The sequence below is a fragment of the Notothenia rossii genome, assembly GCF_949606895.1.
Source record: "Notothenia rossii genome assembly, chromosome: 6".
Taxonomy (NCBI): Eukaryota; Metazoa; Chordata; class Actinopteri; order Perciformes; family Nototheniidae; genus Notothenia; species Notothenia rossii.
Window position 1 is genome coordinate 13,747,433 of NC_136909.1, and position 26,689 is coordinate 13,774,121.

The window sequence follows — 26,689 nt, forward strand, 5'->3', positions numbered from 1 at the left end:
TTGGAGTTTCAGCATGGGTTCGGCGTACCAGTTTCACAGCTGGCGGGTGTTTGTGGTCGTCTGTGCTCTGCCCTGTGTGTGTGCGGTGGTCGCTCTTACCTTCATGCCCGAAAGTCCCAGGTTCTACCTTGAGGTAATGTAATTTCCCCTATCTATTACTGGTTAAAAGATAGTTCTCTTTCATCTCTCATGAATCTGCTGCAATAGCTGTATCTTCAATAGTGCAGCCTCATGGTGCTGTGTCATTGTCCCCTAATGTTCGCGCTCATTCCTTTCTGAATCTCCTAAATAATACTTAGTCTTAGTCTTAAGTGTTCTTGGACATTTCCCATCCAATGTTAAATGAGATCAAAAGGTGTGAGTGATAAAACTCTGGGAGCAGGTCTTACTATATGTGTCTTAAAAAAAAGATCTGTGACAGACAGTACTGCTGCTGCATAATAAAACTCTTTGAAGTAAAATGAGTCACCGTTGTCGTGACTTTGATAATTTGGGCCCATCTTGGAGAAATCAAAGGAATATACTCTTGTACAGTCATATATGTGATTACGGATGTGTCGCTGTCCTTGACTAAGCGAGACCATTACTGATCCCATGAATGTATCCTCTCTCTTTCCCTCCTGTCAGGTGGGGAAGCATGATGAAGCCTGGATGATACTCAAACAGATCCACGACACCAACATGAGAGCGCGTGGGCAACCGGAGAAAGTCTTCACTGTGAGTGTTTGCTTCTGCTGTGCGCTGTCTTGGTTGGGTTTCCTGATGCTTAAGGAAAAGCAAAGAGGCTTATGTTCTGCCACCGCTGGGACAGGTTTTAACGCTTTCACTGTGCAGGATCAAATCTGAATTATGAAGGTTCTGAAAGCTGTTTTGTGTCGTTCAGGCTTATTTGCGTTGTGAGCTGCATTTTGGGAAAGCCTCTTAGTCAACACGTGTTTCTCCGAAAGATCATGTACTGTTTACAATGATTTTTATTACAGTTATGTGCTCTCAATATTGTTTGAACTAAGGAAAATAAAAAAATGACTCAAGTAACATCCTTCAAAATACTCCAAATCATCAACGATGTCAATAAATGGAGGTCGAATGCACTTGATGTATTATACTGTGATCATCTTTTTCTCTTTTAATTGCTTCGTCAGGTAAACAGGATCAAAATACCCAAACAGCTGGATGAATTGGTGGAAATGGAGTCAGAGTCTCGCAACCGAGTTTCCAAGTTTTTCTTTAGGATAAAGGATGAAATACACGGGGTAAGTTAATTTTCACTCACTGCCCCAAAACCAAATGTATCTTTTTAAACACATGAAGTCTAATCTGTATCATATCTCTCTTTAGATCTATCTGAATCTCATGAAGTGCTTCAATTACCCTATGAAAGAAAACATGACGCGACTGGCCATAGTGTGGTTCACGCTGTCATTCGGGTGAGCTTCCTGTTGATGTCATTAGTGTCTGAGAAAAATCAGTCAAGTCTCATTTCCCTGCATGGTCTGATATTAGCACTAGCAGCCACATTGTATTTCTGTCATCTTGATCCCTGTGCTGTGCAGAAGTCACATGGTCTCGAAATCAATCAAAGTCTGTGGATCAATACTGTTCCATTGGTGTCTCAGAGGGAAGAAAAAGTAAGAGGGAGTGAAAGCAGCTAGAGATGAAAAAACATCCACAAAACACTCTCTGAAATCAAAGAGAAACCACAAGCGTCTAATGTTTTTTTTTACTGCGTCTGAAAGCATTGTTTGAACCTCAGATCAAGATTCTTCTACATGTATCCAAAGATTTGTAACGTCCTGTATACGTTGTGGTTGCAGGTATTATGGTCTGTCAGTCTGGTTCCCTGATGTCATCAAACACCTTCAGGCAGACGATTATGCCTCCAAAGTGAAGATACACAGTGACGAACGGATTGAAGACTTCACCTTCAACTTCACTCTGGAGAACCAGATACACAAAAACGGAGTCTTTATCAACGACCGGTAGGACAAGTCAACTTGTGGATATATGAACTGTTTTACAGTGAAAGTACGTACAAACAGGATGTACATTTTTATTTATTTTTATTTCAGATTCATCAATATGAAGCTGAAGTCCGTCACATTCATTGACTCTACCTTTCGTAACTGCTACTTTGATGATGTGAAATCTGTGGGCTCCTTCTTCCGTAACTGTACTTTCATTGATGTTTTCTTCTACAACACCGGTGAGATATAAGTATTAAATATTCCTAACTTTTCTAAATCAACACGACTATACAGCTAGAGGTTTTTCTTTCCTGATGCTCAGATTCATCAGGTTAAATTGTGTTTAGGTGGAAAAAAAAAAAAGATTAAACATCTGTGAGACAAGATGACACTATACTGCGTTGTGATTGGCTGTGTTTTATTATTTCCAAATGTCTTTTTTTGTATTCTTTGTCAGACATTGATGAAAGCAAGTTGATAGATGGCACAGAGGTAGTAAACAGCACGTTCACTCACAACAAGAAAGGATGCCAGATGACATTTGATGATGACTACAGTGCCTACTGGGTTTACTTCATCAACTTCCTCGGGACGCTGGCTGTTCTGCCCGGCAACATTGTGTCCGCGCTTCTCATGGACAAAATTGGCCGTCTGTCCATGTTAGGTAAGAACGGAGCGAAGAGGGAGGTTCATGTTTCATGTGTGCACTTGAGTAATTGGGTTTCACATTGACTGCGGGATGTTGGAATGATTTATGGTATGGATGTGGCATCCATCATTGCGTATGAGAGGCAATTTTGATTTGGCCTATAATTCAGTAGAACATTGTTCAAACGAATGTCGCTTGCACTAACTCTTGCTCCTTAACTCTTGCTTTGTGTGTGTTTTTTTGTCTCTCAGGTGGCTCCATGGTGCTTTCGGGTATCAGCTGTTTCTTTTTGTGGTTCGGCACCAGCGAGTCCATGATGATTTTTATGTTGTGCCTTTACAACGGCCTGAGCATCTCTGCCTGGAACTCCCTGGATGTCGTCACCACTGAGTCATTCCCTACTAGCAGGAGGTGAGAAGACAAGAGTATATACTGACTTACGTATTTGTTGAGACTTGTTTATGGACTTATACATACATGCAGAAGTGGAAAGAGATAATCATAAAAAAAGAGGTGATTCAGTCAACTCTAACACCTTTCTATCTCTTTTCTCTTCCTTTACCTCCTGTCCCTGGCTCTCCACCCCACAGAGGAACAGGCTTTGGGTTCTGCAACGCTCTCTGCAAGCTGGCTGCAGTCTTGGGAAACCTGATTTTCGGTTCTCTTGTTGGCATCACAAAGTCCATCCCCATCCTCATGGCCTCGTCTGTGCTAGTCGGGGGAGGCCTGGTTGCACTCCGGCTGCCTGACACCAAGTCGAATGTCCTCATGTAACACCAGCTTGGCGTTCAACAGCTGGGAGAAAACCTAAATAGAACTTGGGTGAATCCGAGAGGAAGCCCAGGGAGCATTGAGCAAGGAATGCAAATGGCTTGGTTCACAGATATCTTAACATTATTCATGCGATTCGCTACTGTACCTAGGGTAAAGCTGAACCCACCATTCTCACAGTGTGTTTTACATTGATCATATACATCTACATCAATTCCAATTAGTCAATGCTAAGTTCAGCATTTCTGTGAATGTATTTTTAGGAGATTTCACAAACAGAGCTGAGTGTTTGCTCATGTTTTGGGTGAACTTTGGTGGGGTTTTGTTGCAGTGACTGGTTGCCATTTTCCAGCTGCAGCCATAACCTTGTGTGGAGTCACTGCATGGTTAAGGCTCAAGGCTTTCAATATTGATACAGTCTTATTAAGACAAGCCAGATGGGGAGAAAAGTGAAAAACAAGCTGTAATGAGCACAGCCAACCTTGTGTGACAACGTGGGGAATAGATGATCAGACAGAGCGGACACACGACCCAGCTGTACGACAGCTGGCTCGCCGCAACACTCTTCCACAGGAAGCGTTGTAGACGGTGTGCAGAAAGTCATTAATAAAAAATCAGATAAATTAAAGTCACACATAGTTCATGTGCAAAACATCTCTTAAAATAGACTGGTACCCACATGTACTGTACCTACATCTTTTCCCTATGCTTATACAAGAAACTGTTTTGCTTGACATGACATTTACTCTGACATCTGCAACCTTTTCAAAATAGATATCTTTTGTATGATGCCAAGCCCTTTGCATTACCTACCCAACAAAGAATCAAAAAGGCCATATTGAAAAACTTTATTTTCTGGTACTAATAATTGTGTGGTATTTTGAATCTGAGGTTGCTAATTTTATTTTCTGCTTTTTGTTATTGTGGAAGTTGAAATAATGATTAATGAATTTAATCCAAATGTTGTTACTCCAGGTCCCGATCCATGTGTTGTATTATTGTACGAAGGCTCTCTGATGAGCTCTCTCTCTGATGAGCTCTCCCTCTGATTTCGTTTTGTGTTATTGGACCTTGCTTGTGGCAGTGACGTTGATAATGACATGTCACGCTACTTCCTTTTAAAATACTGAATGGCCTTTTTTGAAATGTGCCTCTCCTTAACTGCAGCAGTCTGCCCACAGGCATGTGGTGTCCAAAGGTTGTGAGGAACAGACAGAAACTGAATAGGAAGAAAGTAAGTTAAATAATCATACCAATTTCTGTGTGTATATATGTGAAATATAAGGACGATTTTATTTGGGTGTGAATCCATTTGCGAGTGTCCTTTGTTAAACATCCCCATTTAAAATAACACAGGTATTAAGTAAGATCAGCGTACTACAGTATGCTCCTGAAAAAACAAACAATAGTTCCTATAGGTAACAATGAACCATAACATGATCAAATGGTGTAAGTTACAGAGAATTACTACAAATTAATAATGTAAATAAGATCCACCTCTTTATGAGAGCTAATTGGTGTCAACCATGATTCTCCGGAGGAAACTAATAATCTTCAGATGCTTACATTTGAAGATAAACAAACACACCAGATGACACATTTTAGCTCTGTTTTACCAACATTTTTGTCTAAAATCTATTTTTGCCATAATCTTACGTTTGAAACCATGACCTACCTTGTACTAGCTGTTAAGTACCTTATCTTTGAACATTGGAACCTCAATGTATACTGCAAAGATAATTATCTTAGACCAGTGCTACTTTGAAAGTGTAAAAATACCTCTAACATTTTCAATTGAAATTGGAATTATTTAGATATATATAACACAATACCATATGATTTCAGTATTTTTGGAACAAAGATATAGCAAAAATATCTAATAAAATGTGCTGATATAAAAAATGATGACTTTAGCTCAGTGGCAATCCAACGCTAGATTAACAAGAATAAGTATTATCAATAACTAACTAATAAGTATTGATCTGTATTTTTCTGAATAAGATAAAACCTTAATTGGTGACAGATCTACCTGTGGTGTTATATTGGGGATAAATTATTTTACCTGGTATGTTTCAGGTACTTGGGTTATTGCTGTCCTGTATTTGTGTGTGTGTGTGTGTGTGTGTGTGTGTGTGTGTGTGTGTGTGTGTGTGTGTGTGTGTGTGTGTGTGTGTGTGCGTGTGCGTGTGCGGGGGGGTGTGTGTGTGTGTGTGTATGTATGTATGTATGAGAGAGCATGTGTGTGTGTGTGTGTGTGTGTGTGTGTGTGTGTGTGTGTGTGTGTGTGTGTGTGTGTGTGTGTGTGTGTGTGTGTGTGTGTGTGTGTGTGTGTGTGTGTGTGTGTGTGTGTGTGTGTGTGTGTGTGTGTGTGTGTGTGTGTGTGTGTGTAGAGCAGAGTATAGGGTGCATGAGTGTAAATAATGTACATATTAAAGCTGATATTGGTGGACTTCTGGGTTATACGTGTATAAGCTCCTTGATCGAGTTATGTGTCTCCTTCTTTGTCCAAGCCATAAATCCATCTACTGTATCTCTGTTGTATCTCTATGTGTCCTTGGCTTTACGCCACTATTCACCTGCTACTCTGTGTGTGTGTGTGTGTGTGTGTGTGTGTGTGTGTGTGTGTGTGTGTGTGTGTGTGTGTGTGTGTGTGTGTGCGTGTGTGCGCGTGTGTGCAAAAACGTGCATGTATGTAAGAAAACTTCTGTTCTTTTGTGCTCAACTTTGTCTTCTTTGTGTGAATTCTTATGGCAGATAATTATGGCAATATTCAGATTTTTGTTGAGGAAAAATGTGAATGTATCACTCTTGTAAGTTTCTCATCCATTTTATGGAGGTAATCAAATGTATGTGGAGAATAAAGTTGTGTATATTATTGTGAAGGGCCTGCCAGTCATAGAATGACTGAGCTGTACGTTGAAAGGTCCATAAGTGTGAAAATATGTGAAGATATATTTGCCAAATGATGCCCTGTGAATTATGTTATTTAATTGGAGAAGCAGGGATATCAGACTGTGCTGCTTTTGAACATATATTCAATACAATAAAAGCTATGTTCTCTAGCAAATTATGCCGGGCTTTGATTTCACAACTCTTGTCTCCAACCTAAGAATAAAATGTGTTTATAAATCACATTACTGCACTTACATGATCATGCATTTGCATCAAGATCCAAATGTGAGTCTCAATTATGCATTATTTGAATAAAACAATATCATTTAAATGTAAAATTCTGCAAACACATAAATAAGGCCGTCAAACCTCATTTGTGCTCTCAGTAAACCAGGTCCTTGAGTCTGAGGACATGCCCAAAAACACACCCTGAATACTGTGTTCCTTGTGGTCAATATTATCAAACTAATGCTGCCATCTAGTGGGCAAATTATGAAATGGAAATGATAAACTAACACAATAATACTGTGACACTGGGTTAACTTATACAAATAGGTGTTTTTATCCCGTTAGATAACATAATTTGTAGAATATATATAAATGTGGAAGCCTTTCATTTAATCAAAACGTATTTTAAATGTCCATTTATTGTCACCCGTAGGCCACATTTATTTTTTCTGTTCATTTTGGCCACACCTGCCTCTAAATTGGAGCTACTTTGTACTTTGACTAAGGGTTTTTATTCAATAACACTTTGAATTTTAACTTCCACTTCATTATGGAGCCAATATTGTACTTTACTCCACAATTTTTTTCTGAAAGCTTTAGTTACTTTACATATTCAGATTATTAGCTAATACACATTTTAAATCAACTAATAATTCAACTATTATATGGGATTTAAAACATACAGATGCAGTATATAGAGTAATTAAAATAAGGTCCTCCAGCAGCTGTGATGAACATATGAATGCATTAATAATTATATTCCAGTTATTTAATAAATAAGACTGTAAAATGGGGCATTACGCTAAACAAGTAGCCTACTTATACTTTTGGTACTTCTAGTGTATTTGGATGCTAAAATCAATCAAATCAATTGTACTTTTGATTAAGTTATATTTTGAATGGAGGACTTCTACGTACTTGTAACAGAGTATTTTTTAAATTTAGTATTGAAACTTTTACTTATAGTATAACATCTCAGTAGTTTTTACACCACTGGATATGAGTACAGTAGGCCCCCTTGTGGCAGTAGGTATATAAGATATAAGATTTACTTTGTTGATCCCGATTTGGAAAATGTTTTCATCACAGGCATTGCACATAATGCGAAAACGAAAAAGAGTAGAAAATAAACAACCATAAAATAGAAAAAAATAGAAAAAAAACTGAACATCTGTGTACTCTGTCATATATCTGGCCATATAGCCAACACAATGTAAAAGTCGGATAACATTTAATATACAATTAAATGACTTAATGCAGCACGAGCCACCTCATGTCCAGCAGGTGGTGCGCAAGACTAAATCTCACCTGTCAATCATTTCAGTCAGACCGTTGCCGGGGAAAGATAAGGCACAGACACTTGGTTCAGTCCGAAGAAGTGCACACCATGGGGATTGTCTGCCGCATGTGACAGTCGGCGCTTTCATGTAACTTCAGAAGAAATTCGAACCATATTTCCAGCTTATGTTTCCAGTTAGTTAACGACACAGCGTGTTTTTCTTTATTGGTATCAATATATCCCGAGAGGCGCGGCACACCGCTGTCACGTTAGCTTGTAGGTGAAGTTATTTCTAGGGCAGAAGACTTCACGAGTGGAGGAAACGACGCAAGATGTACCATGAAGAAACCGCAGCTCTACAAAAGCCACGCTATGGAAGTAAGTTATGTTTCAAGCTCTGTTAAACATACTGTGTTTGCTTGGTTATGAGAGGCAAGAGTTGAATGCAAGCTAAGGTGAGGGACGTTTGAGCAACAGGTGGTTTTGAAGCACCTTGATACCTAGGTGTGTCGATATGGCAAAAATAGGCATGAAATGTGTAGCCTGAGAGGAAATAAACTGTCAATGAAAGAGATTCTTAGGGGAAGAAGTTGTATCCTGCTTGTTAAATTCAAGCCAAAACAATGATACGTTCAAGGTCTAGGCTGTATGTTGATTTTAAGATTGACTCAGAACGATTTCAATTGTTTTCCCCCTTCTTCTCCTAACTAAACCACAGGGATTTTGTTATCTATTTGTTTAATGGCTGCAGCTAGCATATCAGCCTGTCTACACATAAGGCATTTTCTCATAGGTTACCCATTAACCAGGGTTTTTGCTTTTGTTGAGAAATCTATAACTAGCTACATTAGTATGTTAAGAATGTAAGTGATACAAAACACATACAGTCTGCAAACCAAGTCAGTTACCAGGTATCTTGTCACTGACCAACAGCTGTGGGCAAAGTGCAACCCTGAGAGATAACACCAATCAATTATGTCATCAGTGCAATCTTTTTGCCTCTGATTTTTACTGAACAACTCTTGAATTATTTTGAAAACAGGCCACTATATCTTATGCTGTGTTAGAAATGTGAATCCTAAAGAGGTGTGACCCTTGAAAAGCACTCACAATGAGTCATTTTTGTCAAACATTGTGAAAAAACCACACTTTAATTTGCTGGCCTTGTCATTGTGTGAAACAAGCCAAATGTGTCCTAAGGGTTTTAAGTGCTGTTATGGCACTAAAGCAAAGTTATTCACTGAAATATTTTGAATAAATGTCAGACTACCCTTAGTTTATGGATTTGCCTATAAAATGGACAAAGGCAAAGTCAGTTTTAATATGTGCTTTCCCCCCCAGCATGAGACATAATCATGGAGGCCATAACTTAGGTCTGGTGATCCTGTGACACACAAAGGCAACAACCCCATCCTGAGGGTTAAATATAACGCTTAGTGCAAAAGTGCAGACAGGCTCTTCCAGGAAGTGTGTAAGCGAGCCAGTGGTGGTAGTGTGTGTGTGTGTGTGTAACGGCTGCACTGGGGCTGTTCTCCCCTGAGACATGTGTGTGTGTGTGTGTGTGTGTGTCTGTGTGTGTGTTCATACACATCTGTATCCAGCTGGGCCACTAATCTATGGTTGGATGTCCAGATTGTGAGTGTGTGTTTGGATTGTTTCTCTTCTCACATGTGGGTTTAATACCTCTGTTGAGACCCAGTGCACGGATGTATACGCAGGTGGCTGATAAATAGGCTGAATTTAACAGAGCGCTTGAGAAGTTGGACTTAAATGTCCCTTTGGGGGAATTTGTCTTGGACTCCACATGCATTGCAGTTCCAGAAGAAATAAACAACATATACAATTTACAGCGATAAAATGCTACAAAAGCCACTAAGGAATTGAAGCACAGCGCTAAGTATGAATTACAGATCTTACTGTGTGTAGAATATCCCTAAACAGCAGAATTGGCTTAATTTATTGTGACTATTTCAAAACGTACTAAAAGGGCTGTAAATCAAGATTATGGTTAAAATCATAATCAGTTAAAAGGAATATTGAGGTTCAATTATTTATCAGAATTATTAATTGATGTTTAGGGACAACATAGTGTTATTGCACTATCACATTGAAATGAATGGGGCTGCTGCTTGTACTTCTTCTTGTTCATATTAACATCTAAATAAGATTGGTTTTATTTCCAGAGCAGTGCTTTCCCTCTGATGTTGTGCTACGTTTCTGCTCATTAACACGACTTAGCGTAAATATAAGACTTAAAAATTAGATTCCCCTTCATCTGAATTCTGTGAACTCACCCTCTGTTTTGCTCCTCTGCTACTATTCTACTCTGGACTGCAGCAGTAGATTTAACTTAGCATCCTTTATGGTCAATATAATCATGTCTGAATAAATGCGGGAATCCACAACTGTGATCAGGATTGGGATTAGATCAGCTTTAAAAGTTCAACAGGGCATCCCAAGAGGCAGTAGGCTAATATTCATATAACCAATGTGGATAGATAGAAGACAGACTGACTAACTCTGACTCTATACAGTATGTGTATTTTAGTCTAGCCTTCTTGATGTCCTCCTCCCTGATACAGAATGTGATACCTCAGGTGCTAGCTTCTACTCAAACCTATGACTCAAACCCAGTACATGGTGTTTGGTCTAGTGTGTGAAAGCTCTGTTCTTAAACCGAGCCTCCCTGTCTGAGACTGTCCCTCCACTCAGACAGAAATAAAGGGATTTGATAGGATTAGAGCAGAGGTAGGAGCGTCAGGGGGAGGAGATCTCATTAAGCTGCAGGTAAAGGTCAACTCAGCAGAAGTCACTTGTCTGTGGAGCACCCCACTCAGGTCACTTTGACATGGACATTTCCTTCCTCTCAAACAAAGGCTCATTGGAGCATGGGATGAAGTTCAGTTTCCAAGAGGCACTCGAGATCCTAGCTGTCAAAACCAACAGTCGTTAACAAAAAATATCCTTTGTGAAGTTTTAACACCACAGTTTGAAGTGCACCTGCTGTGCAGCGCATGTACAAGGCCAGTGTAGTTGCTTAAAGAGGACATATTATATTTCAGGTTGATATTTGTATTTGAAGCCTCTACTGTGACATGTTTACGTGCTTTAATGATTCAAAAAGGTATTTTTATTTTTCTCATACTGCCTTTTTCTGCAGCACCTCCTTTCACCCTCTGTCTGAAACCAGATCCCAGTTGGCTCTGATTGGTTAGCTGGCCGGCTCTGTTGTGATTGGTTAACTACTTAGACATGTCCCGCCCCTTAGCCTTATCATTACATTACATTACATGTTACTTGTTAGACGCTTTTATCCAAAGCGACTAACATAATCAATACTGTGGGCAATCCCCACAGGAGCAATTTGGGGTGAAGTGTCTTGCCCAGGGACACAACGACATGCTGACTGCAGTGGGGTTTGAACCTGTGACCCCCTGATCCCAACGCACAACCCACTGCACCACACGCCTCCCTCCCTTTTCACGGACAATGTGTTGGAAGGCTAACCAATAGAAGCGCAGGTGTTAAGCAGTGATGTCCCCTTGTTGCTAAGTAAACAAAGGGGTCCACCTGTAAAAACCTATTAAACCCACTACAGGAAGGGACGACTCAAAAGACTAATAGGGCCTCTTTAACAACTGAATTAAGCATCAGTTTTCTTTTAGTTTTACTTCAGTAGCTCATCTCATACTGTACTTTTTGAAGTGAACACATTTCTTTGACGAGAGACACTTTCTGTGTTGAGGAGATTCTTTGCAATCAATGATTATAAAATGCTGAGTGCAAATCATTGAAGTGTATCTTGTTCTGTTTGCTGTATGTGTTGGGAGTGTTATTTCTTTCTCCGCCTTGTAATGTTAGCGTATTTTATGAATGAGCTGTGTAATGTTATCTGTGTCAAGATAACTTACTTAATTTGAAACAAGCCCAAGTAATGGTGGATGACTGATGCAGGTCACATGGTTTTGGACACTGCACTGGCTGATGTTGAAACGATGTGATTCATATGAGGCTGAGCTATAACTCAAAATAAACATTTATTGACGTTCTGTTTCTGATGTCCAAATGAATAAAGCAATCATTCATTTGAAACCAACACAATACGTTTTTTTTTTATATTTTCTTTATATGTTTTAAATGTAAAGAATGTGATATGTGATTTTCTTTTTATTTGCTATATTGTGATATTTCAATCAAATAGAATATACTTATTTATATCATGATAGTTATTTTGCTCAGCCCTATTCTCACTGTTTCCATTTGTAAAAAGACCAGAAAGAAAGCACAGCACACTAGTATGTTCATTCATTGTTTCATCTGCATGCCTTTTCCAGCCATCCAGGACGACGAGAGGCTGTCGGCGGAGGAGATGGATGAGAGGAGACGACAGAACATCGCCTACGAGTACCTGTGTCACCTGGAGGAGGCCAAACGGTAAGACAGGGGGACGCTGGCTCCAACAGGAAAGGGAAAAACCTTGACGATAAGAGCAGCTTAACGACACATAGTGACTAAAGGCAATCCTTCATAGTGTTTACAACTCTCACAGCTCAGAGGAATGACTTTGGGCGTGTTGTTGGGTCAAGCATTAGCTTTGTTTGACGTTTGATCCGGTCGAACGGTTTTGTATTGTATGTCTGTGTGTTCAATGACCATCGTTATGCAGACCTCAAAGCAGGGAGTGGTTGTGGACGGAGGAGGGCGGCAAGTGAGAAGACTAATAGATAAGCAGTGTGTAAGTTTTATAGTAGATAGAGCGACAATGAAAGGTAGGAATCAGCAGATGATGACGAGGAGTTGTAAGCATTCACGAGAACGTGTTTGATTAGGCATGGGAGGTGCTGACTTAGTGGAAATGGTGCTTCTCTTTCCACTGAGCTCTCACCCTCAGTGAAATGATCAACTAAGAACAATCTAGAAGGCTTATTGATACCTTCCTCAGTATGTTTAGTAAATACTTTTATAATAATGGCTTGCAATGATTCCCACCATAATCTTACAAGCTAAACTTACGAAACTTGATAAAGACTATTTTTTTGTGTGAGTTGCCTTAGAAAAACTAAACCACTTCCTGTCTTCTTAAAAAAGGGCATCCAGCTGAGCAGGAAGTCAAATCATGCCTCCTTTAACGCACAGCTTTCGAAACAACCCCGCCCAGTCACAGAAAGATTTGTTTCCAGATTGAATTATTGATGTTTCTAACAGAGTGTAGCATTCAGGAGCCTTGTTGTGGTTCAGCAGTCATACAGCAGTCATGCATCTTGTAGGCACACTCTTTGTAAAACACTTTCTAGGAGTGTGTACAGCCTCATTTACATCAGCATTTCCTGACAGATAATAGTTTCACAACTGAACTTGCACTTTGACTCAGTTATGAACATTTAAATAGCCTACATCTTCTTCTTATGTCACTAGATACTAACGGTCTAGAAAGGTGAGGCAGGCTTGAATAAACAAGCAGAGATTCAGTTGTCCGTCATCATTGAGCCATACGTAGATAATCTTTTGTGTGCTAAAGAAGACTTGTTGAAGCGTGGCTCAGTTGCACTGCGGTGGTTTAAGGAACACGCGCTCTAGTATCATTGTGAAGGCAACCTCAAAATGACCGCTATTTAACTCTCAGATACACACGTGCTCACACTTTCACTTTTTTACTTCCTGTTATTTCTCCCCAGTGCTACTCACTTTTCTACTGTCCTGTTTAATGTGGAGTGGAACCTCTATTCTGGGAAAGTTGTCAAGTTGGTTTAGGATTAAGTCGCTGTTTACACGGGAACGAAACGGGTTGTATCCGCTACTTTTCTCTTTCGTATAGCCCGTTCGTTCACACGAGGCCGTAACGGAACCGCGGAAACGGACCCCTCAAACGATAACGGGTCCCAAGGTGGATAGATCTGCGGATGGAACGCTCTGGGGGGCCAAACGGCTCTGTGTGTACGCCCTATACGATCATTTCCTGATAACGATGAAGCCATAGCCCCGCCTCTCCCCACCTCTGCTGCTCACTGCTGTAGCATGGTCAGTAGCTACTGCTAGTGCTACTGCTACTGACCATGCTACAGATGTAAGTGCAAAATCTACAGCTCCTCTACCACAACCATAAGCAACAAGTGGACATGTAGAACTACCTGAACTACATGTTGCTAAATCCATCGCGGAGAATAAACAGAAGGGCAACCATAGCAACCATGCTCAGGGGGTCTTCTTCGCTGCTTTTGGTGTATTTTGTGGCGGAAATACAGCGCCACTTAGAGGCCCGGCATATGCACTACAGCGTCTCCAGCGGGTCGAGCGGTCTCGTGTGAAGGGACACGTTTAGTGAGCCGTATCCGTCTGAACGGAATACTTTTTTGATATTGAATTTGGTTTGTTTGCGTTCCCGTGTAAATGGGGTCTAAGACAGCTGCATACAGAGCGGTGGGATTAGGTTCTGCTCTCAGGAGTCACTGCAACAAGGCAACCATGCAGAAGTAACTCTGTTAGTTCACCTGGGTTATTATGATATTACAAGAGACATAGCTTCATTATCCACCTTTGCTTTTTATATATCGGTAAGATATCAGAACTGACCGAGAAAGGCACTTGATTGCAGGAGTTTGAAAACACATCAAATGAACTGGTGCAGAAACGGCGTCATGCATCAAATGTCCTGCTGCACTAAATAGTACAAAAGGTCTATCATGTATTATTTTGACAGTGAACATGCAGGTACAGTATATACTCCTGTTTTCTTAACTTTGTAATTTGTTATTGCTAAAACACTTTTGAGTTAACTCATATTTCTGCTTTAATAGTATGCCAGACGGCAAGGGGATTGTTGTTTCAAACTCGCAGATCCCACTCACATAGTTTTTGACAGTGATATTATTTAAAAAAATATCAGTTTCAATCTGCACTGCAACATTGTTCTAGGCCTTATCCACAGCAGAGATTTGGACTTCTCACAGCAGGAAAAGCACATCTGTTTCTATTAACATTAACAATGCCCCAGTAAGCCATGACGGTGTGACAGTGAGACGGCATGCACATCACCAGGAGATTCAAACTCGAGAACAGACATTACAATTCATTCAAATATTTGTAATTCTAGTCAAAATATCTTTGATGAAATGGGACACAATATAGGAAAGCCCTGTCCAGTTACTCTTAGATCCCTTGTTAACAAAGTCATACGAAATCTGATTTAAAAACTAAAACATGTATTAATAATACAAACAGAAAAGAGCTGTTTCAATGAAAATATCCTCACTAACAGCTGTGTGTTAAATGTCATTATCTCAGTGCGGGTTAGTTATAATAGTGCATGCAAGACTATTTTTATATTATGTCACATGAAGTGTCATATTTGCCCAGACCAGAGTTCTTTACATGGTGGATTGCCCACATGCTTTGCTGTTCAAAGTCCTCTTTACTGCACATTAAAGAGAGCTAAGTGATCCATATTGTTGTCAATGTGCTCAGTTTATAGACAACCTACAAAAGATACATTACAAACATATGCAGTGGTTAGAAGTTTCTGGAACAGACTTTGTGCCATCCTAGGAGAGTAAACACTTAATGGATGTTTGTAGCCTTTTTGGATGGTAACTATTTTTGTTTGCTTTTACACACCCCAGGATATCTATCATGTGTTCTTTAGTCAGGGATATTATTCTTATTTTCTGACACACCCTACCCCACCACCACATATGCAAAATGTGAGACACACACACACACAAACTCATGACCAGCATGACTGGGCTACATGAAGCAAGCATTCAAAAGACGCTCTGTATGCGGTCAGAAGAACTGTGGCTGAAAGCAAATGAGTGTTATATTCATAATAATGTGTTGACGTGGGACAGATTGAAGTCCCACAGTCCTGAAAGCTGCCTTTTTGTTTGCTCAGATTGGACAATGACAGGAAAGCCAGCTTTTAAAGCCTTGTAAACAGCAGTCTGTCCTGCTTCAGGAGACACGTTGTCCACACATTGTTTTAAGAACAGGAAGTGAAGTTTCACAGGAGAGCTCATGCAGGATGTTCCTTTGACTGTGTTCCTGCCAAACATATACTTATTTTAACCTCAGTTACAGTATCTTGACTTTTATCTGGGTTTGATCCCCTCCTTTTAAGTCACTTCTATGAAGAAATGAAAGTTGAAAATGTCCAAAAAGTCATGTGGATTTTGATCTGCGTCACTGCTTAGCCTTGGTTGACCTCAGCCACTATGCCTTGTTGTGTGCATATCTGTGTGATGGCACTAGGGGTGAAAGGAAAAATCAATACACTTGAGTTTTGCGAGACTATGCTTTGTGATACGGTATAAATCACTGTACTGATTTGTATTTAATGGTTTGCATGTCTGTGGCAGAGAGCGGTTCATTTGGTGTTTAATGTTAGAGGGACTGGGAGAAATTCAAAATGCACATCTTGTTTTCTAACCGAAAGTGTACGCATACAGCAGTGTTCTTCATATTACGGCAGTTTTCCTAAAATGTAATTTCAAAACAAAAGCAAATCATTGTGATGTATTGATTCATCTTGTCAATACAGAGCCACAGTGTGAATGCATGTTTGTCTTGATCAGTTTCACACTCGTTTTTGGGCAAACAGGTATTTTCTGACTTGCAAAAGTGTCTGCAAGTTGAAGGTTCAGTAATATTTATAAACCAGCAGCATCTGGCAGATACCAGGCCAACACATGCCTGTTTGGAATTACTAATGGATGACTGCTTCTATTAGTTAAGACTACAAGGGTGACAACCTAACCCTAACCCTAACCCTTAAAAACTGAAAAAGGTTTAATTTGTTTAACCCTATTTCTCAGAAAGACTCAGCTTATTCCACTATTTGTAATATTACCCCCTTTATGGTTTACAATAGAAGTTATAGTACATGGAAAATGCAGTAACTATCTGTCGGCTTATTTCCATTCATTTAAACGCTGAAGTCTGAAGTTCCCTTCTGGCCAGCTCTAAAGTATCAGCTTGTTACGTGCTGTTGTATTCCTCTGAGTGCTTAACCTAACCTCTCCACTGCGTTTGTTTTGACAGTGCATGATGTGTTGTGGTTGTTCCTTTTTAATGTGCTGACACATTATGAGGCAGACTGGGTCCTTTGAGCACCCACACAGCCTTAATTAACCTAAACAAGGTGTCTGTGTGCACGCCTGTGGGAGGGAAGGCTGCACTGCTGGCACACAGAAAAGAAGGAGTTGCCGGTGTGAATGAAACCCTTAAACAAAACACGAGGAAGCGTGGAGCGCTGTCCACTGGATTTATCTAGCTGTGGGATGATAGTAAATGATGTTAGCATGAAATCAATTCCAGGCAGTAAGATAATGTATAACAGATTTTCCAACTTTGATGATTCACCCTGCTCACAAATCATTGACTTTGGAATACATTGCACTTTGGAATAGATTTTTCCTAACATGTCTGGGCTCTGAAGCAGCTCTTGTAATTATCAAGGGGAAATGACATCAGTCTGAAAGAAGGTCAACATTCTCCATTATTTGCTGAAAATGCTCTGTTGAGTTTTTAGTCTCTAACTATTTCAAACACCTCTGTGATTGTCCCTGGTTGGGATCAAAACCTTTGCTCACAGAAAGGAAACTCATGACCCTTCACCAGTGATCCATTTTGGCTTTGGACTAATTATATTAGTGTTAGACATCTTGCTTACTGATCACACCTTTATCTTCTCAACAAATAAACCTAACCTTTTCCTATCATCGCCCAACAGCTCATACTGTCGGTCTGTCCACAGCACCTTCCTAAAGCATCCTGGGCTCAATGTGGGTGTATAAAATAACAACAACCCATCAGTTAAATGAAGTTGCACTGGCACAATTCATAAATATATTTACAATTTATATATTATACCAGTTAAAATGTATCTTTGTGTTCTTGGCTCTCTGTCGTCAGTCCTTGCCTGGATCTGAAGGGCAGCAGGTGTAGGAAAAGCCAATATTGACTGGCATGCAGGCATTCAGCCACCTCATAAATTGCACTGCAACCTGTAGCAGACCTCAGGTGGCGGAGTAAACATGACTGATGTTTGTTTACACTCTGATCGTAACCATGGGCCTGGTGATTAACTGGAAACATATCGAGTCACCTAGATAGAAGAGTCGAGCTCTCACTGTACTTTCCTCATACTGTTGACAACATTTTCTCAAATGCTTTATTTATATTCACTTATGCTATTTGAGCAATCGTCTGAGATATTGTTCTTGGATTGTGTAACATTTCATATAGATTATCTAAATGTATAATAACTTTCTTGAAAGTGGTTTTGCCTCAGTTTGTTTGTTGTGTGTCCTCTCAGGTGGATGGAGGCCTGCCTGGAGGAGGACTTGCCCCCTACCACAGAGCTGGAGGAGAGGCTGAGGAACGGGGTCTACCTCGGCAAACTTGCCAACTTTTTTGCCCCAAAGATGGTGTCTGTGAAGAGGATCTACGACAGAGATCAGGCCCGCTATAAGGTGCATCTCCATTTATAGACATTTAACATCCTTCCCTTTTTTCCCTTTTTTTTTTTAGGTATACCGTTTTTGCAATTTCATCCGTTTACATCGTGAAAAAAGCCCTAAAAACAAATATTTTCAGTTTTTCTGCACTTTGTAACAACATGTGAGTTAGCTTTTTAGCTTGACTTTGAGATTGTATTGCTCTTTTACACATTATAACCCAACTTTATCAGACTGACGGAGTGATACGTTTTGTAGTCAACATTAGACCTTCATGTATCTAACAGGCGCAGTAGTTTAAGGCCTTTGATAATGGGCTCAACTTTTTATAATGAATATTATTTGTGCACGGCATAACCTTTTTATCACTTTCAGGTTGCATCGATACCATTTTGATACATTTTGTTTTATTTCCACATAATTATACGGCGCATTTATACGTCCGTTCTTGTGTTTTTGCCTGCAGAGCAACGGGCTCCACTTCAGGCACACGGACAACACTGTGCAGTGGCTCAGAGCCATGGAGTCAGTGGGTCTCCCAAAGGTAAGAGGCTGACACACACATCATTAATGTAGACCCCTGCTGTGCTCCATGTTTTGCAACCATGCACACACGCACACATGCACACGCACACACACACACACACACACACACACATGCTCAGCACACAGACCCAGGCAACAGTCATTCAGTCATCATACATTAGGAAACACTTTTTGTTCTCATTAAGTTCCCCTTTTGCAGATGAATTCAAGCTTTTATAAAACCCCCTCATTATTTATTTTATATTCCCTAAGTCAAAAATATCACTTGATCATCAGAATCAAGGAATACTTTATTACGGACACATTTTTCATAATTCCCTCATCAACACAAGAGCGTACTAATCAGTCATATATCATCATGACAGACAGTTTGTTTTAGGATGGGAGACTCAGCCAGTTCAAGTCATGCTTTGAAACACTATGGAACGGGATGTCTAACTTTGTCATGTGTTTATTGGCTCAGGGTTATAACATAATAGCTCAAATTAGATCAAGTCTCATAAACCCTTTTTATAACCAAGAAATTGAAGCTACAACTTAGACAAAACAGAATCCATCAATCCAGTATAATCCAAAACTAGGAAAAGGTCAAATCCTTCCTATAAAAGTTGCAGATTGCCTTCAACCTTCAAAAGTTATCCTACGACTTCAGTTCGACTGACTTAACATTGTATTCGTAAAACGTAAACAAAGCTGTAGAGCAAAGGGTAAACAAATATCTAATCAATTAGCATGGCACTTCTTTACATTGATAGTATTCCACATCACCTGTGGCAAAACGTTTTTCAACTATAAAAAGTGTGGTACACTCAAAGCACTGACAGAAATTGTAATGAGGGTGTGGCCGTCACGCAGAGCAGTTACCTCATTACATCTTTTATGAGAGGACAAAAGACTTCACTGATGTCGTGTATCCAGGGAAGAGAAATGAGGTTATGTTGATACTCACTTGTACCTCCTGGGCAGAACAACAGCATCATGATCACCTAAAACATAATGCAGTCCGCTGCAAAGGCGCTGCAATAGATAATACAGTAGAACTTTTTAAACCTTATTATTTTAGAAACCAAGACACTGACTGGTGTTGAGCTAGTTGACTGGGGTAGTGAAAAGGATGTGCTTTGCAAAGGTAGTGTTTATTGCAGTATATATATTTTATATATCCACCAATGCAACTGCTCGTACTTTAAAGAATGATGTTTTTCTTTTTGGCCGCAGCAGAATAAAGATTATAAATATTTATACATGTGTCGTGTTTTCTGCTTTCAGATATTCTATCCTGAAACGACAGATGTGTACGATCGCAAAAACATGCCTAAGGTGGTGTACTGCATACACGCACTCAGGTAAGAATAACAAGAAAACCAAAACATAGTTATCATTTACCGTATGCACGATGTTTTTGTGACAGCAGCGTTGTTCGCTCATCTGTAGAGTGTTTGATCGTACAATGGCAGTGTAGTGTCTTTTTTCCAAAGGGTCTCACACCCTAATGTTGCTTACGATCTGTTTGGTAGTTAATTAAAGTATGATTAATGGGCAGATTAGATGTCATGTGGGTCTGCTTTGTCACTGACAGTAACTAATTGTCTCATTTGGATTTATTTACATTCATTTAATGGTTATGGCAGGCGGTATCAAACACTTTAATTTGACAAGTTTGCGATATAAATGGTTATTTTGCTTTCCAAACAGCAGCTTATTTAAATTACAGCTATGGAGGACAGTTCATACAGTGTGTAACATTTATGTTATTACTCAGTGGGGTTTAGGAAGATTAAACTTGTATATACATAAGGAACAAGAATAGTACTTTGTAAGTGATATGAAACAGAAACTGGAAAACGTTATTAGTGCTGGCATTATTATTAATAGCTAATTAAGCTATAATATAATAATCGCTATAATCATATAATAATTAAGGCAGAGAAAGTGTTGCTTGGTAAACACAGATATTCTTTTATGATTGATCTTATGTAGGTCAAGGCTATATTATACAGCACCTTGCATCCAGCTGCTCTGTGCCAAGTTCACATGCTTTCACTCCCCGTATTGCCTGTTTACTCAAACTCCTTAAATCACCAGATAATTAACAGTACAATGACCTTGAACAGTTTCAAACTCTGTTATTTGAGTTTGTTTTCAACACTTATGATTAGCATGACTGCACACTGCTTCTCTAAACCTCTATACGGTATGTAATCAGAGGCTTTCTGTTCAACTGAGTGTGGTGATTCATTGCTTTACTCTTTACTAGTTGGTTCACCACAAAAGGGGCGAAATCTGTGTCATGTTTTCAGGTTTGTGAAAAACGTTGTTATACTGTAAAAACAAAAGGTTTGAGGTCTCACAGTAATGTCGTTGGTTTGACGCCCTCAGTGCTTCAGTTAAGATGACTTGGAGTAAACTTAAGGGTCAATTATATCCATTTGATGGAGTCAGCTTAACGCAGCTTTAGGGAGTGCTTATGTGAGCTGCTCGGGTTGTTTTCTCTGTGGTAGTGTTTTGGTCAGGTCCTGAGAGACTTGGTTTCCTTCCCTCATTTTTCACACACGTGCACTTCCTTCCTGCCAATCCAACTACAGTCCCACAAGGACCCAGTGAATACTCTGCTTCCCTGGGTACAAACACATGTATGCAGACATAGAGGCAAAGCAGCGGATTCCCCTGCACTCTTGAAAATTGAAAGGAAATGGACAAATAACATACAGAGTACATAACACTACAGTACAGTGCATAACAAGTGGTAGAGATTGAAGGCCTTTTTTTTATTTTGAAAGTCATTTTATTTTTGAGAAAAGAAAACGAAGGGGATTCGCTGTTTGTAGAGAGCTAGGTGCTTCAAGCTAGTCAGCTGTTATCTGTGTGGCTTTTAATCAGCCACCTCCATTAATCCAAGTCAGCTGTTACTGAGTTTTTATCTCCGACTGAATCAGCTGCTTGCGTTTTAAAAACATTTGTCTCAGCAGAGTTTAGACTGTCCAAAAGCCTCCAAGGACAGAGTACATTTCATGTTTACACACTCACTGTGGCTAAAGGGCAGATATAAACGAGCTACAGCACCGCCTGCATCAGAGCTGTGCTGTCACGCGACCTGCTTTAAATATCTATAATTCATTATCGCTCATCAGGTAACCGCGGGAAGATGAAAGTTTTATGAAGTTTCCAGCCACCTGCTTGTTGATTTCAGTGTTCAGTGCTTGTTGTAATGTGAGCAGACACTACCCCCCGGTGGTGGCAGAGGGACATTACAGGCCTTCAGAAGCAAAACCTTAAAGGGAAAGTGACCAGTCTATAGTTTCATGATATCAGACCGTAAAATACAAGAATGTTGCAAGCTTTTCAGTGTTTTATTCATTTATTTGTGTACGTTTACAGTCTTCTGAAAAATGTGGTTTATTTCAGCTTGTACCTGTACAAACTGGGCATTGCACCGCAGATCCAGGACCTGCTGGGGAAAGTGGCCTTTACAGGTAACGCCAATGGAAATCAGCTTCTCATTAAGCCAAGGGTAGCTCACAAGCTCACAAGCTATGTGAAATATGCAAGAAAATGCACCTCGTAGTGCACATTAGTAGAAACATTTCAATTGTTCATTGTTTTCCAAGACAAAGGATAAATGTTGCCCGAGGGCTTTTTGAATGACTGATCCTGATTGTTCTTTGTATGTGAGTATTTGTCTTGTTGGATTATAATTAGAAAAACGATCATTATGCCCTCAAGCATGTAATGTCTTATGAGTAACATCTTGTCTGAGATTTATCTCTTTGAATTATCCACCATATCAGTTAATCCAAAATATCCCCTTCAGCCATTTACATTTCAACAAATAACACACACATGTATAAGCTACAAAGCTTTTGACATAAGCCTCAGGGCTTATGCACATTGGGTTTTCAATCACATCGGCAACAACAATCAACAAACTGTTTTTATTGTTCCCAATTCTACTTTAGGGAAACATGCATGGGGATAACCAGCTTGAGCATGCAGTTAGGGAGGACTTTTTGAGATCATCAGAAACAAATTAGATCTATATATATTTGTGAGAAATTAACCAATTTTTATTTATGATTTAAGGGAAACGACCTCAATTGTATCTTGCAGTTTATTTTATTACTTTTATATACGTTATGACACAACACTTGCAATTGGTTTCTACCTTTCTTCTAGAGGAAGAGATTAGTAACATGAGGAGTGAGCTGGAGAAGTATGGCATTCAAATGCCAGCTTTCAGTAAGATCGGAGGAATCCTGGCCAATGAGCTCTCAGTGGACGAAGCTGCCTGTAAGTCCTCTGACGTTTCACTTAATCTCTGCCTTACTTTATGTTGTTTTTGTCCAAAACTAAACTCTGCACACACTCGGTTTTCCTCAGTGCACGCTGCTGTGATCGCCATCAACGATGCGGTCGAAAGAGGTCAGACGTCTGTGACGATGGGAGCTCTTAATAATCCTAACGCCATGCTGAAAAACATCCAGGAAGCTCTGGCTCAAGAATACCAGGACGCTCTGAGCCAGGCCAAGGCTCGGAAGCAGGATCAGTCCTCAGGGAGGGTGAGAAGCCTTCCAAACGCTTCAGTGACCTCTTTTGTTTCAGTGTCACCATTCAGATCATTTATATTAAACTGCTGACTTTCCCTATATAGAAACCTTTATTACAATAATTCTATAACAACGTTTGTTTAGTTCCTCTCTTGCTAGCCTTCTCACAACACTCAATCTCTCTCTATTTCACTTTTTCTTTTAGGACTAATCCAATATTGAGTTGCAAAGATAATCAAAACAATAGTAACCTTAACATAAATTGCTAAAAACACCTCTCCACTAAAGCCAATGTATAGAATCTCACATCAGTATTCAACCAAAGGTGGGACCAGAGTTACAAAGACTGGTCGATTCAGGTTGATAACCACAACACTTCTCTGCCTTAAGCGTCTGTCTGAAAGTAGTGACACGGAAATCAAATAACAAAACATTGAGAACAAATCTGAGTAATGCAAAACAAATGTGAACAGGACCCTTGAGCTGAGCTGATGTTTTGACTGCCCTGTGTAGTACTGACCGCTATAACAGCTGAGGTCTGAAAGGGGTTTCCTCACCGAGTCGCTGCACAGGCCAGCACATTCCAGCGGCTGCAGAGTCAGCTGGACTTCACCAAACACAAACCCTCGGCACCGTCCGGCATCTCGCCTCCTATTCTCTTTACAAACCCTGGACAAGCATACGTCGTCCATTTCCTCTAATTGGCTAGAGTCTGATATGTGTAATATGTTACTTAATCAGTTTGAATGGGGAAACATGGATGTGACTAAAAAATGTGATGTGAAATAAAAAAATTGATATTAATGTTTACCCTTCTCTTCTTTAATTAGCGCTCATCCGTTGCTACTGAAGAAAGAGATGTTTATGAGGAGCTGGTGACTCACCTGGAAATCCAGGGCTCCATTGACTTTGTCAACAGTAAGGACTTTCTCTCCAATGTGATCCTCATATAGCTACTTTTACTAAAACACTGTCAAAAAACCATGACTGCTTTCCTTTATGTATGTAAAACTAAACCCTTTGTACCTTGTTGGTGCATAATGACCCATAACACACGTGAACTCGACAGTATATACAGTAGAGGAGCCAAAGTTAAAGGAATGAAATTAAATAGAATCTGATTTGTTTTTGTAGCACTTCTTAAAGAAAACACATATGATCCCTAAATAGCGTCTGCGTGGTTTTCCCCTCTCCAGTGCAGGCAGCGGTGAGGCAGGTGAATGAAGCGGTGTCGGCCCAGGACGAGGCCTCTCTGCTGGCTGCTCTCAGGCTGGACGCTCTGGCCCTGCTCGGGGTTCAGCAGTCAAACTGCAGCTGGTACCTGGAGCACTTCACCACCTACTGCCAACATAAATCTAAGGTACTGAATCACAGCTTGTTTGCTTGGCTGTCCCCAGTTCATGTCCTTCAGAGTCAGAGCCCCTCTAGTCTTCTTTCCCAGTTGTTTGTTAAATCATGTATTTTCACTTGGTAAGAGTACTGTGTACAATAAGTAAGGCAGGCTAGAGTAAAAGCAACATTTGAGGCTCCTGAGAGCCATAGTAAAAAAACATAGTTAAACAGGTGTTTAGCGTAGGAACAAATCATACACCTTTGCAGTATTTGCTTAGAAAAAAGTCCAGTTTTGTAAAGGCTTTGTCTGCTTTTTTGTTTGTCCAGCTGACTCAAAAAAAGGTCTTTTACTTTTGAGTTCTGCTGTGAGGATAACATGTAGACACTGATTTCATTACTAGGCAGTGTATCTGAATGCAGAGTCCTTGAGGGGAACCGTAGTCATACATGTAGGTAGTGAAGACAATGCATCAGAGAAAAACTCATCAGCCATTGCAATTTCAGTTGGTATGGAAACCACCTTGCCCTCCACAGCTCTTTTATTAAAACATGCTGAATCATCACTGGATGTTGGTCATTTCTCTGTAGTGTAAACTAATCTTTGTGTTGCAGGATGAAGGGAAGTCTGTGCTGGTGGACAGAGAGGAGATTCAGAGAGTCGTCACCTCTTGTAATGACTTTGCTGAGGCAGAGAAACGAAGTAAGCACGTTTTGTTACCCACCTTGTTTTTAACACATAACTACCGGTCAGTTGTGAAATCACATACTGTATGTACCCATTAGAAAACTTCTCAAAGAACAAATGCATAATCTGTCACATTGTCCAGTACGGCTCATTATACACCTTTTCAATCTGTTTTTTTCTAAAGTAATTTCATTATTATCTTTAGACAAAGAACATAGTTTAATGCTGTCATGCCTTAGGGTATCTAGATGACTTTCTGTGATCCTTTTCTTTACCAGAACTCGAGGCGATTGCAGCGATCAACACAGCCATTCGTCTGGGCAATGCAGCGGAGACAGCGGAGGAGCTGACGAACCCTGAAGCACAGCTGCCCATCGTCTACCAAACGGCTGCCAACCTCTACCAGGCTGAGCTGTTCAGTTTGCAGCTGCAAGGCGCGCGGGTGAGACATCATGTTTCCACTCTTTAAAGTATGTTGACCCAAAGACCGTGCAGGTAAAGGGGAGGCCAGTCTACACACGTACCGTAGTTTGTGTGAATATCACTTCATTGCTTGTGAGTCAGACTTTGTTTATGTGTTTTCAGTCTGGCCTGAGCCACGAGGAGCTGAGTGTGGCTGTGGAGATGCTGTCGGCGGTAGCGGTGCTGAATGAGGTGCTGGACACCAAAGACCCCCAGGCAGTGAGCGAGCAACTATCAGACTCTCCTCTGGGCTTCACCAACATGGACCAGGATAACCTCAACAGGTGAGATGGATGAGTATTTTGATAGCTGTCTTTGGTGCTGATCGTGCTTTTTTTTTTTAATAATCACTGTTGTTGTTGAATTCTATATTGTGGCACTCATTGATGCACACTCATGGTGGTACAGGATGATTTAAGAGCAGTGTTCATTTTGGCAGCTGTTTTTGATTTAGTCTTAGTCTTAGTCTTTAGACGCAAATGGTTATTGGTTTTAGTCACATTTTAGTCATTCCTATCCTTCGTAGTTTTTTTAGTCTAGTTTTAGTCGACGAAAACTCAAAACGTGTTAGTCTAGTTTTAGTCGATGAGAAATTACATTTTAGTCAAAATGCGTCTCTACAAGTATACTCTCTGAACGCTCCGTCCCCGGCAGATCTCTGTGTCCGCTGCAGCATGTATGTTAGGCCCCGCCCCCCGCACACAGAGAGACACAGGGAGATCGCTCTTCTGGAGTGAAGAGAGTGGAAATAATGATATTGCAAGTTAGAAACGTAAGATGCATTTTGACAGACAAGATGGACACTTGGGGGAAAATATGCTGAATTTTGAATGTCCGATAGTCCACCATTAACATCTTAGTCCCGTCTCGTCAACGAAAACTAAAT

General features: G+C 40.2%; 2 protein-coding genes across 3 annotated transcripts in view; both read left to right on the forward strand.

Annotated features, from left to right (window-relative positions):
• Nucleotides 1-6: 6 nt before the first annotated feature.
• On the forward strand, nt 7-6,454 carry LOC307043560 (synaptic vesicle glycoprotein 2C-like). Its single transcript, XM_079688074.1, has 9 exons — nt 7-133; nt 628-717; nt 1,143-1,253; nt 1,339-1,427; nt 1,815-1,979; nt 2,070-2,203; nt 2,422-2,628; nt 2,865-3,024; nt 3,204-6,454. Exons 1-9 carry the CDS (start codon nt 14-16, stop codon nt 3,385-3,387), a joined length of 1,260 nt encoding a protein of 419 aa, XP_079544200.1. The 5' UTR covers nt 7-13; the 3' UTR covers nt 3,388-6,454.
• Nucleotides 6,455-7,802: 1,348 nt separating this feature from the next.
• iqgap2 (IQ motif containing GTPase activating protein 2) overlaps nt 7,803-26,689 on the forward strand; it is a 38,920-nt gene continuing 20,033 nt past the window's right edge. Inside the window, exons 1-13 of one of the 2 annotated variants that reach the window (XM_079690145.1) lie at nt 7,803-8,161; nt 12,118-12,217; nt 18,093-18,249; nt 18,701-18,778; nt 20,050-20,126; nt 22,186-22,253; nt 22,954-23,067; nt 23,158-23,336; nt 24,155-24,242; nt 24,521-24,684; nt 25,269-25,356; nt 25,620-25,783; nt 25,927-26,087. In XM_079690145.1, coding sequence (XP_079546271.1) covers nt 8,116-8,161; nt 12,118-12,217; nt 18,093-18,249; nt 18,701-18,778; nt 20,050-20,126; nt 22,186-22,253; nt 22,954-23,067; nt 23,158-23,336; nt 24,155-24,242; nt 24,521-24,684; nt 25,269-25,356; nt 25,620-25,783; nt 25,927-26,087 — 1,484 coding nt within the window. In that variant the 5' untranslated portion in view covers nt 7,803-8,115. The remainder of the gene's footprint in view (nt 8,162-12,117; nt 12,218-18,092; nt 18,250-18,700; nt 18,779-20,049; nt 20,127-22,185; nt 22,254-22,953; nt 23,068-23,157; nt 23,337-24,154; nt 24,243-24,520; nt 24,685-25,268; nt 25,357-25,619; nt 25,784-25,926; nt 26,088-26,689) is intronic. The other variant, XM_079690146.1, reaches the window with a different exon arrangement.

Bases quoted from the DNA above. Each gene is read 5' to 3' on its own strand.
- LOC307043560 (XM_079688074.1), top strand. From the start codon at position 14: ATGGGTTCGGCGTACCAGTTTCACAGCTGGCGGGTGTTTGTGGTCGTC. The intron at 1,254-1,338 runs GTAAGTTAATTT...ATCTCTCTTTAG, and splicing joins TAAAGGATGAAATACACGGG to ATCTATCTGAATCTCATGAA. The intron at 1,980-2,069 runs GTAGGACAAGTC...TTTTTATTTCAG, and splicing joins GGAGTCTTTATCAACGACCG to ATTCATCAATATGAAGCTGA.